Here is a 13,040-nt window from a genome sequence, read left to right as displayed (position 1 = left end):
CTAGCTATAGCAATAAGACAAGATGCAAACATAAAGGGGATCCAAATAGGGAAAGATGAAGTAAAACTCTCCCTCTTTGCAGATGACATGATCTTGTATTTAAAGAATCCCACAGACTCCACTTCCAAATAACTGGAGCTGATTCAAAATTTGGCAAAGTAGCAGGTTATAAAATTAACCCTCAAAAACCGGTGGCTTTTCTATATGCCAACAATGAGAAAAGCGTGGCTGAAATCAGGAAAGCAACTCCATTTGTAATAGCCCCACAAAAAATAAAATACTTAGGAATTAACCAAAGAAGTGAAGGACTTCTATGATGAAAACTTTAAAAACCTGAAAAAGGAAATCAAAACAGAACTTAGAAAGTGGAAAAACCTCCTATGATCCTGGATTGGAAGGATCAACATCGTGAAAATGGCAATACTTCCCAAGGCTAGCTACAAATTCAACGTGATACCTATCAATATTCCAACCTCATTCTTCAAGGAAATAGAGAGCAATCCAAAAATTTATATGGAACAATAAAAGACCCAAATAGCAAAAACAATCCTTAACAGAAAGAACAGGGCTGGAGGAATATCAATACCAAATTTCAAACTCTACTACAAAGCCATATAGTCAAAACAGCTTGGTACTGGGCACAAGAACAGACCTCAGGACCAATGGAATAGAATTGAAAACCCAAAAATGAACCCACAGACCTACAGCCATCTAATCTTCAATAAGGGAGCTAAAAAAGTAGAATGGAAGAAAGACAGCCTCTTCAGTAAATGGTGCTGGCAAAATTGGTTAATCACTTGTAGAAAACTAAAGCTAGATTCTTATATATCACTCCAAATTGATCAAAGACCTTGGAGTCAAAGCAGACACCCTGAAAACATTATAGGATAGAATCAGAGAAACCCTAGGTCTCCTTGGGACAGGCTGAAATTTTCTTAAAAGAGACCCAGAAACACAACAATCAAAGAAAGACGGGACAAATGGAATTGTATGAAATTGCAGAGCTTCTGCATGGTAAAGGACATAGTTAGTAAGATCAATAGAAAGCCCACAGATTGGGAGAAGATCTTCACTAGCCATACAATGGACAAGGGTCTCATATCTAAAATATAGCTGGAACTCAAAAAATTAAATCCCCCAACAACAAATCCTCAAAGAAATAACTGCCCAATAAATAAGTGGGATGAAGATCTACAGAGAAACTTCTCTGAAGAGTAAAGAAGGATGACCAATAGACACATGAAGAAATGTTCAACCTCCCTAGCCATAAAAGAAATACAAATCAAAACAACACTGAGATTCTACCTCACCCCAGTTAGAATGGCTATAATCAAGAACTCTAACAACAACAGATGCTGGAAGGGATGTGGACAGAAGGGAACCCTATTGTGTTGTTGGTGGGAGTGTAAACTTGTTCAACCACTTTGGAAAGTAGTATGGAGGTTCCTCAGAAGACTCCACATAGAGCTTCCCTATGACTCAGCAATCCCACTTTTGGGCATTTACCCAAATGATCACAAAAAAGACCATACTAAAGCTACCAGCACAACTATGTTTATTGCAGCATTATTTACCATAGTGAAGATATGGAACCAACCCAGATGCCCCTCAGTAGATGAATGGATCAAGAAAATGTGGTATTTATACACAATGGAATTCTATGCTTCCATCAGAAATAATGACATTGCCCCATTTGTTAGGAAATGGAAAGACTTGGAAACAAATTAAGTGAAGTAAGCCAGGCCCAAAGAAACTTAGGTCCCATTGTTTCCCTTATTTGCAATAACTAGTATATATCTGAGACAATTAGAAATGTTCAGATAAGTTGATGTTAGGTGAAATGAATCTTAAGACAAGGACTCAAATGGTTTTTCTTTCTTGCTATTGTTTCTCACATATTTATAAGATGATTTTTTTGTTACTTTGTATGTCCCTCCCCCACGGTATAATCCCTGTTTTCACTGTATTTGATGTTGGTATAATTTGTGGAGGGGAAGGGAAAAAACATTGTTTAAATAGGAGGAGGCAATAATGCTTGATAAGAAATGTACTCATTACTTTGCTCATGTAATTGTAACCTTTCTGTATGGTATTTCCACAATAAAAAATTATTAATTAAAAAATGAAAAAAAGACACTGTTGAAAAACAAATGCTGCAATTTAGGTCGGGGGTGAGGGGTAAGGGGGTAGTTAAGGAGATGGGAAGGAAGGGATGGTAGGGGAAAAACAAAAGAGGGCACACAACAATGCCGTATAAGAAATGTACTCATTACCTTGCTCATGTAACTGTAACCCCTCCTCTGTACAGAATTTTCACAATAAAAAACTTATTAAAAAATGGGGTAAAGGAGAAGGTTGAGGGTGTGTCATAGAAACATACAATGTCTCCCTCTAATTAGAAGAAGGCTGTGGTACATGCAAGTTGCTTAGACCTAGTTCTACTTAAAAAAGGAAAAAAAAAAAGCTGTGTGCTGGTGGCTCATACCCACAATCCTAGCTACTGAGGCCGAGATCTGAAGATCACAGTTCATAGCAGGAAAATACATGAGACTTTTATGTCCATTAATCAGCAAAGCTGGCAGTGGAGCTGTGGCTTAAGTGGTAGAGCATCATCTTTGAGTGAAAAAGTGACCAGTCCCTGAGTTCAATCTCCAGTTGAGGCAAAAAAAGCCAAACAGACAAGCAAACAAAAATGACCATAGTAACAAACTGTAAACTGAGTAAAGATGAACAAATTAAGTCCAAATTTCCACATTTTTTTTGCCTTCTCAGTGAAGGAGTAAAATGAACTTTCACTTCATCTTACCACTTTCTGTTCTCTAGACCCCTCTCCTTGACATGTCCTTGACCTCAGAGCAGCTTCCTTCCCTTGAGCAAAGACCAACACTGCTTTTGGCAATGGAGTTTTGGGAACTTGTCTTGGCTGACTCAAATTGCTACACAGTCCTATGTTGGTGTAAAAGCTGAGTGTGTGCTACACACTGGTGGTTCCTGCCTGTAAACCTAGCTACTCAAGAGGCTGAAACCTAAAGGATCGTGGTTCAAGGTAACCTGGACAGAAAACCCACAAGAATACCTCTCTAAAACAACCATCAAAATACTGGGCTTGCCTGGCACTGATGGTTCATACCTGTGATCCTAAAGAGGCTAAGATCTGAGGATCATGGTTTGAAGCCAGCTTGGGCAGGAAAGTCTGTAAGACTCTTACGTCCAATTAATCAGTAAAAACCTGGAAGTGAGGCTGTAGATCATGTAGTAGAGCACTAGCTCTGAGCATAAAATGTTCAGGGGCAGTGTCCAAGCTCTGAGTTCAAGTCCCTGGACCAACATACATGTACACACAAAAAGTGAGTGTAGATTGTTTATGTAACGAGGGCTATGCAATGACTGAAAATAGAGTGTAGTTACTGTGGACCAGAGGAGGATTCTGGTGTAACCCAGTCTGAGTCCACATTAAATCTTAGGCAATTACTTAACTCTCCCTGTGCCAACTTTGCCCATCTATAAGTGGGAGATGAGCTAAGGTTATTGAAAAAGTAATAAATTGAGCACCATCTCTGGCAGACACTAAGTACTCTATAGGCATTAGCTATTCATAACACAAATAGAAGAAACACAGAAACATGAGTCAATGGGGGAAAGGACACTATATTAAGGAAAAAGCATTATACTAAGTTATTGATTGATTGCCCATTTCAGAGATTGAACTCAGACGCTGTCCTTTAGCCTTTTTGCTCAAGGGTGGCACTCTACCACTGGACCCATGCCTCCATTTCCAGCTTTTTTTTCTGGTTATTTGTAGATAAGCTCTGGGATTTGTCTGTGACAGCTGGTTTTGAACTGTGGTCCTCAGATCTCATTTTCCTAAGTAGCTAGGATTACAGGTCTGAGTCACCAACACCTGGTTTAAATGTAAATGACTTAAACTATAAAAACAAGAAATATTTTTTCTGTAATTATAGCAAGTTAGCTATTGAATAGAATGTTATAAGCAGAATATATAAAGATAGCCTTCACTGATTGAATAATAAAAATACAAAGTTTATAGCTTTCAGATATGCATGTACCAAACTCTGGAATGAGAATTCTCAAATTTAAAATAGTAATTTTTATAAAGGTCATTTGGAGTAGATGATGTGTCTGTTGATACACATTTTCAGATATCTGTTTGGTGGGTTCAATGACATTGTCTGTAGGTGTTTGAAGCTATAGTTCTCAAAGCAGATTCTGGGTGATCTCCTTACTACTCCAGTCTCTTCACAGGAGGTAGAAAGCCACATACCTAATAATAGCTACTTCTCTCTGAATTCCTTTTCTTTTCTTGTATTGTATGTAGCTCCCATCAAGGTCAAACACAAGCCATCTGATTCTACCCATTGTACTTTCTTCCTTCCTCACTGTCCTTAGGACTCAGTGCTCCCAGAGCCCTGGTAAAGCCATTACCATGAGGATCATGACGCCTGATGTCTAGCAGAAGCATCTGCAAAGGAAGACAGTGAAGTCCAAGGGCACCCTCCATGTAAGAAGAGATAGAAATGTCTGGGAGCCAAGTATTTACTTCTGATTTGCAGAGGCTGAAGTGGGGTTTCTGAATGCCTCACATAAACATTTCCTGTACCACATGTTCTCACTGTAAAAGTGTGATGGCCACTTGAAAAACACTGCTTTAAAAATCAGATAAAAGATTTTTCTTAAAGCATATACAGGCCTGGCATCAGTGGTTCATGCCTGCAATCTTAGTTACTTAAGAAACTAAGATTTGAAGATCACAGTTCAAATCTAGTCAGGGTAGACAAATCCACAAGACTCTCTTCTCCAAGCAACCAGCAAAAAGCTGTAAGTGAAGCTGTGGCTCAAGTGGTAGAATGTTGGCCTTGAGCAGAAAATGCCAGTAAGAGGCTTGAGACCCTGAGTTCAAGCTCTAGCACTTCACAAAAACAAAATAAAAAACAAAAACCTATATACATAGCAAAGACTCTAAATACAGTTTTCCATTATTTAATGGTAATTCTGGTTAAATTGTTTTATTAGTCCTTAATGCAGAGTTTAACCATGTTATTAAATTGTTATTGCTGAAGATTTGTTTTATTAAAGTTCCTAACATTCAGCTTTTTCCCTTTAAATTAGGAAATTTCCATATAATCTTTAATAAAATCACCTATGATATTAAGAAAAAAACATCTTTGCAAATTAGGGGAATAGTAACCCACCCTTTACATGAGGATAGCATACAGTCCCAGGATAGTCAGGGCCAATTCCAGAACATTTTTTTTTTTGTACATCAGTTCTGCAGATGGATAAGTTCCTTACAGCACAATATTTTCCTGCTTCCTGTGCACATACTCTTGTACATGAAAATACTTCTAGATAATTCATAATGTAAATGCTATGTAAATAATATAAATGCTATGTAAACAATGTTAAAATGTATTTTTTTTCTTTCTTTGTTTTTGTGCTGGTCCTGGGGCTTGAATTCAGGGCCTGCGTACTGTTTATGAGCCTTTTCAGTCGAGTCTAGCACTCTACAACTTGAGCCATAGCTCTACTTCTTGTTTTTTGATGATTAATTGGAGATAAGAGTCTTAAGGCCTTTACTGCCTGGGCTGGCTTTGAACCTCAAATATCAGTCTCTTGAGCAGCTAGAATTACAGGTGTAATTCTACAGGAGCTGACTGTTTTTCTTGCCAACACTGGAGCTTGAACTCATGATCTGGGCAATGTCCTTTTGCTTTTTGGTTTGGGGGTGGCACCCTACTCCTTGAGCCATACCACCTCTTTTGGCTCTCTGTTGGTTAACTAGAGCTAAAAGTCTCATGGACTTTCCTGCCTGTGCTACCTTTGAATTGTGATCCTCAAATCTCAACCTCCTAAATAGCTAAGATTACTGGCATCCCTCTGCTATAAAATACTGTTTGAGATATAATGACACAAAAATGTACATTTTTTGCACAAATGCAATTCTCCTTTTTTGTTTTTTGCAAATGTTATCAATCCAAGGTTGGTTCAATCCCTACCAGGAGAGCCCACAGATAAGGAGACTGACTGCAGTATAGAGATGAACTTAAGCAGATGTCATGACACATACTCACCAATGGTTCAGCCATAATGATGCGGATCTTGCGTTCAGCCTGAGTGGTGAAGTTGACAAATAAACTCTTGAGGACATACTCTCCTGGTTTGCTGTCTGGGTCCACATTGATAGGTAACATGGTTGGTGGCCCCTTCTCCCTGTGTGTGCCGGAAGCAGGGGGAACTGGAGGCTTGATATAACCGTTGCCGACTGGAGATGCTGAAAAACAATGAAAATTTCTTACTGGCTGAGGATAAACATCATAAATATTCAGACAAATTATGTGAAACTTTAAGAAATCGTGTTTGAGGGCTGGAGCTGTGACTCAGTGGTAAGAATACATACTTAGAAATCACAACGCTATGAGTTCAAATCCCAAAATGACAAAAAAGAAAAAAGAAAAGAAATCATGTTGGAATGTTATTATTTTCTTTATGTTGTGTTTGCATTACATCACATTTGATATTGTCAAGATTTTTCTATCACATTGATATAGCTGATAAACCCTATAAATATTAAGATATTTGGGCTTCTATTTCATGTTCCAGGCAAATAGATTAAGAGAATATTTGAAAAAAGAGATATCTTGTCTAGCTCTTCCTGACAATAAGAACTCTGTCTTCTGTGCTTCAGTCAAACAATGAAAAAGATTGTGGGGTCAAGATTCTGGGGTCATCTCTTCAACAAGTCTCTAAGAGCCAATTTTTCAAATCTTATCTGGAAAGAAAAAGTCTGAGGATGTCTCCTGTTTGGCCTCCATTCAGAATACAACTGTTTCAATTTCTTTGGACCATAAGTGTAAAGTTTACATTTCTCTACAGTTAATGTTACTTTGTTTGACATGCTAGCAGATAGCTGGGTATGGAGGTGTATTGACCCATCTACTCAGGAGGCTGAGTCAGGACAGTCACTTGAGCTCAAGAGTTCAAAGTCAGCCTAGGTACCATAGTGAGACCCCGTGTCTTAAAAAAAAAAAGATCAATTTCTAGCACATACCAACAAAAATCTGGAGTTGTGGCTCATGTGGTAGGGCACCAGCCTTGAGTAAAAAGCTAAGCAAGAGCACAGGCCCTGAGTTCAAGCCTTAGGCCAGTCAGAAACATCCCCAAAGGAGTTGTCACTTAAGCAGCTTTCTCAAAGAGATTATTCATTCTAATAGGGCAAGCTCAAGGTCAAGGAACTACAATGAAACACCTCCTGCCTCAACCTTACCTCCTCTTCATCTCTCCAGTGAAAATACCTTGTTGGAGCAGGTTATCTACCACTGCAACTCACAAAAGACCATGTATCTCCACAAGCTATCTTCTTATCAAGGGCATCATGCCTTTGGAATAGAAACCTAAAACCTCTTAGGCCACCACTTTTTCTGATCTATGGTTTTTCCATCAGGTTGAGTCCATTTCTGGATGGCAAGTATATTGAGTTGATATAAAATACAATCTCAAGGCCATATCCATAATCACAAGACTCTAGGGGTTACAATTAAATACTCCAGTGAGAGATGTCCAGGAAAGTGATCCTTATTGGTCTCCCTACAAAGCTGCACTTGAACCAGAGCTGTCAGACACATCTTCCACTTACACCATCAAAGTACAAATTCACTGTTATCTGAAGATCAATGCTCAAAGCCAGCCCAGGCAGAAAAGTCTGTGAGATTCATCTCTAATTAACCATCAAAAAGCTGGAAGTGGAGTTGTGGCTCAAGTGGTGGATTCACAAAAAGCCAGTCAAGGGAGCAAGACCTAAAATTCAAACTAGCGCATGCGTGCACGCATGCATGTGTGTGTGCGCGCACACAATGCACTTGTACTGCAAAGCCTTTGTGACATGAAGATTTTGTATCACAGTCTGTGAACAGCAGGAGTGAGCTGGAACTTTAGAGCAGGGAGGAATTAGAGGGCAACACCCATCACCCTAAGTGTCACTCGCCTCAGCCTGGGAGGATGGAGACAGACACAGTAAGTGTTAACAGGATGAATGTTCTGGAATTGGTTCCACTCCTGAGTTTCAGTAACTTCTTTTTATATACCATAATAAATTCCTAACAAGCCTTTTGTTAGTATGATTTTCCAAAGTGAACATTATGATATAGTAGCCCCTCTTTTTCTGTGCCTCTCCTGGGTCTTGAAGTTGGGCTTCTTTGCTCAAGGCTAGCACTTTACCACATGACCCACAGCTCCACTTCTGGCTTTTGGGTAGTTAATCAAAGATAAGACTCCGGGACTTTCTGGCCCAAGCTGGTTTCAAACCTTGATTCTCAGATCTCAGCCTGCTAAGATTACAAGCATGAGACACTAGCACCCAGGTGACATAGCCCCTTTTAGTTCAATTGTTTGGGGACTATATATTTAGAAGCCAAGGAATTCATGTTTCTTAACCACAAAACTGAGCCACAAAGTCCACCCTCGCCCAAGCATTACCATTAGAATAGATAGCTCAGCCCTATAATCCTAGCCACCAGGAGGAGAGACATGGAGGATGTGATTTGAAGCCAGTTGAGCAGAACTGATGGTGAGTATCCATCTACAATCAACAGCAAAAATCTATACTGGAGGCATAGCTCAAGCAGTAGAATACCACCAGGTGGGGAAACAAACTTGAGCAAGAGCTAAAGGCGCTAAATTCAGGGGCTTCTAAGCACTTTACTTAGTACCAGTTTGTACTTACTCAGTACCATCACAAGTGGGCACAAACACATACAAAAGAAAATGACAGAAGGGCTGGGAGTTAGCTCAGTGACAATGCACTTGCCTAACAAGTGCAACACCCTGGGTTTGATCCCCATTTCCCAAAAGGACAAGACCAAAAAAAAAGTAAGAAAAAGAAAGTAAAGAGAAAGGAAGAAAATCATTAGACATTTCCTTAATTTGACAAAATTAAGCCAATTTGTCTAGCTTTTTAAGTCCATGATAGTTTGGAAACAGAAAATTATGAGGGAGTAAGATAAATTCCATGAGTAGAAACATGCAACCAATCAGGACAAGGATGCAAAAGAAAGCAAGCGGAATCCAGGAAGCCACCAGAACTTAGAAATGCAGCTGGCCTGACAGTGGGACAGACCAAAACGCTGGGATAAACTCTCACTCTATCCTGCCTGATGATATAATTAATGTTCACAATGGGTGACAATGTCCAGTTCCTGTACTGAAAAGTAGAGAAAACAAAAAAAACAACCTAAAAATACTTAGAGTCAGTTATCACTCCACAGAACCTAGTTCTCAACCATCAGTCTATTTCTTCTTAGGCCTGAGTTTTTTGACTGAAACTTATTTGTGATTAAAAAATAAAGCCAAAAGGTGCCTGGCTATTCTAAATTTTGTATCTACTGTGCCCAGAGTCCTAAGCCAGAGGCCTGCCTCAGGGGCTCCAAATACACTTGCTCCAAATACACAAATTACAGACACAAGAAGTGGTGAAAGGCCAGAGAAAGGAGATTTATTAACATATCTTGCAATCCAGAAAGAGAAAGAGCAAGCTCTTCAGCCCTCCTTCCTCAGTACTGACTAGAGCTTTAGATTTGAATAGAGAAGCACTGAGGCAGGCGGGTGAAGGTCTGCACAATAAGGTAGTTGGAGTCAAAGCTGTGTTCTAAGGTGTCATCATGTTATCCATTATCAGATGAGTGCTTGTTATAATAAGACAGTGGTTGGTTCCTGGGGGCCAGAGAGGATTCTTGTCACAAGATGTTTATTCCTCAGTCCTGTAGTACCTGGAACCCAGTGACTTCAGGAAAGCCTGGCATAGAGCAAGGGGACTGATGGGAAATGGAGGCCAACAGGCCTAGTATTTAAGCTCCTTGAAGTTATGCTTAGGACATTTGCAGGTCCAAGTCAAGCCAGTACTTTTATCAACAGCAGTTTCAAAGTGCCTGCTGCCTTACTGGCTTGTTTCAGAAGATGGTTTTCCATCTTTTATCAAACTGGATCGACTCCTTAATTTGTAAAATATCTATTTCAATTATATTTATAATGACAAATTTTAAAAACATTTCTTAAAAGTCTGTTTCAGGCTTTGGGACTCACTTTCTCTTTATTAGATCTACCTATTTATAATCACAATTGATGATCATGAGTTTGAAACATTATCTAACCTCTCCCCACTCCCCCAATTTCATTGACTCAATGGCTTAACTTGCAGGCTGCTATTCTTAGCTAGCTTGGGTTTTCAGTAAAATGTCTCTAAGTTACCAACATTTCTAGGAATGTCTAACCGCCTACCTGCGGAGACAAATAAATATTCTTGCACAATCAGTTGTTTTGCTACATTTTATTGTGCCACTGCAGAGAAAGGAAATGCCAGATTGCATGTCCCTCCTATGAGACCCCAGACACTAGCTCGCAGACACCAGTGGCAGGCTATGTGACAGGAAAGCAGCTGGTTTTCTCCAACAGATTTTCAGAGAAGTAATTCTATATCTCATTAGCTATCACCTGTCCCCCCCTCCATCATTCATTCAGTATTTATTGAATGAGGGCCAAGATTCCAGGCCATGTTCTTCTAGGCACTAGGAAGATGGTGAAGAGGAATAAAGATTCTTCCTTAATACTGAGCCTGGGTTAAGGTGACCAGAAGTTTCACATGCATGCATGTACGTCCCATGACCGTTGTAAAAGAGAAAGGGAAAATTAAGCAGAGGGATTGATTCTTACTTAGAAGAGTAGGAAACCTGCTCTTGTAATACCTGCCCAAAGGCATTGGGAGTGTGGATTTCCACAGAGAGAGAGAGAGAGAGAGAGAGAGAGAGAGAGAGAGAGAGAGAGAGAGAGAGAAAGAAAGAAAGAAAGAAAGAAAGAAACAGAGACAGAGACACAGAGAGAGACAGAGACAGAGAAATGGAATCTAGACACATTCTTGGCCTTATCACCTAAGGGTAATGCAAATAGGCTTGGTGGAGCAGGACTAGCTCTTCTTATCTGTCCTTTTGACAACACATCTGTGTGCCATTTTGCGTGGAAACATGATGGGCAAGAGCTTCCTTCACAAAGCACTTTCCCCCAGCTCCCTCACACAACAGGGTTGTTTCTAATCTGCTTCTCCCCAGTCTATAGACAGAGGAACACAAGAGTAGATTTTCAAAACACTCAATACTATTTTTTCCTGATTCTCCTATTCCTAGAATCTGACTCCAAGCATTTGAAATAAAAACTAGTTTCTGGGTTGGGAAGGTGGCTCAGTGGTAGAGTGCTTGCCTTGCATGCATGCATGAGGCCCTTGGTTCCATTCCTCAGCACCACATAAGCAGAAAAAGCTGGAAGTGGTGCTGTGGCTCTAGTGGTAGAGTGCTAGCATTGAGCTGAAGAGCTGAGGGACAGTGCCCAGGCCCAGAGTTCAAGCCCCATGACCAACCAAAAAAACAACAACCTAAAAACTAGTTTGGTTTTTTTTTTTTTTTTGCTGAAAAGCCAGGCCCTGGTGGCTCATGACTATAAATCCTAGATATTCAGAAGACTGAGATTTGAGGATTAAGTTTCAAAGCCAGCCCAAGCAGGAAAGTCAGAAAACTCTTATTTTCAATTAAAGCAGCAAAAAGCCAGAAGTGGAGGTGTGGCTCAAGTGGCAGAGCACCAGCTTTGAGTGGAAAAAGATAAAGGAGAGGGCCTTGACCCTGAGTTTAAGCCCCAGAGCAGACACAAAAGATAATATAAATTAAAATGCATTCTGGATATAATGTGTAGTATCAATCATGTAAAGTGGGGTCTGATTAAACAAGTTTAGTTTCTAGAGATGAATGTAACTTTATCTTTCACCTGGTGGGGGGGATTGATAAGGTGCCATTGGTCACAGTTGAGTAAAAATGATTTTCAGCATCTTGTTGGTTTGATAGGTGCTGAGAGTCAACTTGTGAGTTACCGAGAACTTGTTCTTTCTTTAGAAACATGCTACCCTGCACCCTCACCCCCCTCTGCTGTCTTTGTTTACTTCCATGACAGGAGTGTTTCATAAATCATCACCAAGGATGACGCAGCTACCGTGAGAACATGTCATACTGTGTATAGAGTGCTAATAAATTGTCTACTAATGTATTTATGAGAGTGCTTAGAAATACCATGCTAAAACATACTGTAAATTCTCAAAATTACAGAGACTGGAAGTTAGGTAAAGTAAGTTGAGAAAAGGAAAACATAAAGCCCTCCACAAATAAAATGAAGAATTATTTTCCTCTAAAGAGTAATATTAAGAAATGGAGATCTGGGCTAGATTTAGTAGAAGCAAGATTTCAAACCTCAGTACCTCAAAAAAAATTAGAAAGAAAGAAAAAGAAATGTGGGGAGAATGATGGAATGGTAGAAGGGGTGACATCGCTCAAGACATATTATTCTTTTTTTAATTTTAAATATATATTCTTTATTGTGAAGATACTGTACAGAGGGGTTATGGTTACATGAGCAAGGTAATGAGTACATTTCCTATTGAGCATTGTTATAAACTGAAATATTGCATTGAAACTCCTTTGTACAACTTCTTAAAAAAATCATTTAAAAAGATATAAAAAAAGAAAGAGAAAGAAGAAAAAAAGAAAGAGAAGCGAAGAATAGAGGAGAAAGGAGAGAAAAAAATGGGAAAGGTTGAGATAAGAAAATCAGTTTGAAGGGCTGGGAAGGTGGCTCAGTGGTAGAGCGCCTGCCTTGCATGCCTGAGGCCCTGGGTTCGATTCCTCAGCACCACATATGCAAAAAGAAAAAAGCCGGAAGTGGCGCTGTGGCTCAAGTGGTAGAGCGCTAGCCTTGAGCTGAAGAGCTGAGGGACAGCGCCCACGCCCAGAGTTCAGGCCCTATGACTGGACCCCCCCCCCAAAAAAAAAATGAAGATCTTCTCCCAATCTGTGGGCTTTCTATTGCTCTTGCTAGCTATGTCCTTTGCCATGCAGAAGCTCTGTATTTTCATGCAATCCTATTTGTCCAACCTTTCTTTGATTTGTTGTGTTTCTGGGTCTCTATTAAGAAAATTTCAGCCTTCGCCAAGGAGACCG

At 39.8% G+C, this 13,040-nt stretch overlaps 1 protein-coding gene across 1 annotated transcript in view; it reads right to left on the bottom strand.

Moving 5' to 3' along the window:
* Window positions 1–13,040, bottom strand: part of Fry (furry homolog (Drosophila)) — a 291,396-nt gene that overhangs the window by 232,277 nt on the left and 46,079 nt on the right. The window contains exon 2 of the mRNA XM_013027318.1: window positions 6,090–6,289. Coding sequence (XP_012882772.1) covers window positions 6,090–6,289 — 200 coding nt within the window. The remainder of the gene's footprint in view (window positions 1–6,089; window positions 6,290–13,040) is intronic.

The sequence above is a fragment of the Dipodomys ordii genome, unplaced genomic scaffold, assembly GCF_000151885.1.
Source record: "Dipodomys ordii isolate 6190 unplaced genomic scaffold, Dord_2.0 Scaffold102, whole genome shotgun sequence".
NCBI classification, from domain to species: Eukaryota; Metazoa; Chordata; class Mammalia; order Rodentia; family Heteromyidae; genus Dipodomys; species Dipodomys ordii.
Note: the sequence above shows the minus strand (reverse complement) of the source record. Positions and strands in the feature narration are given on the sequence as shown.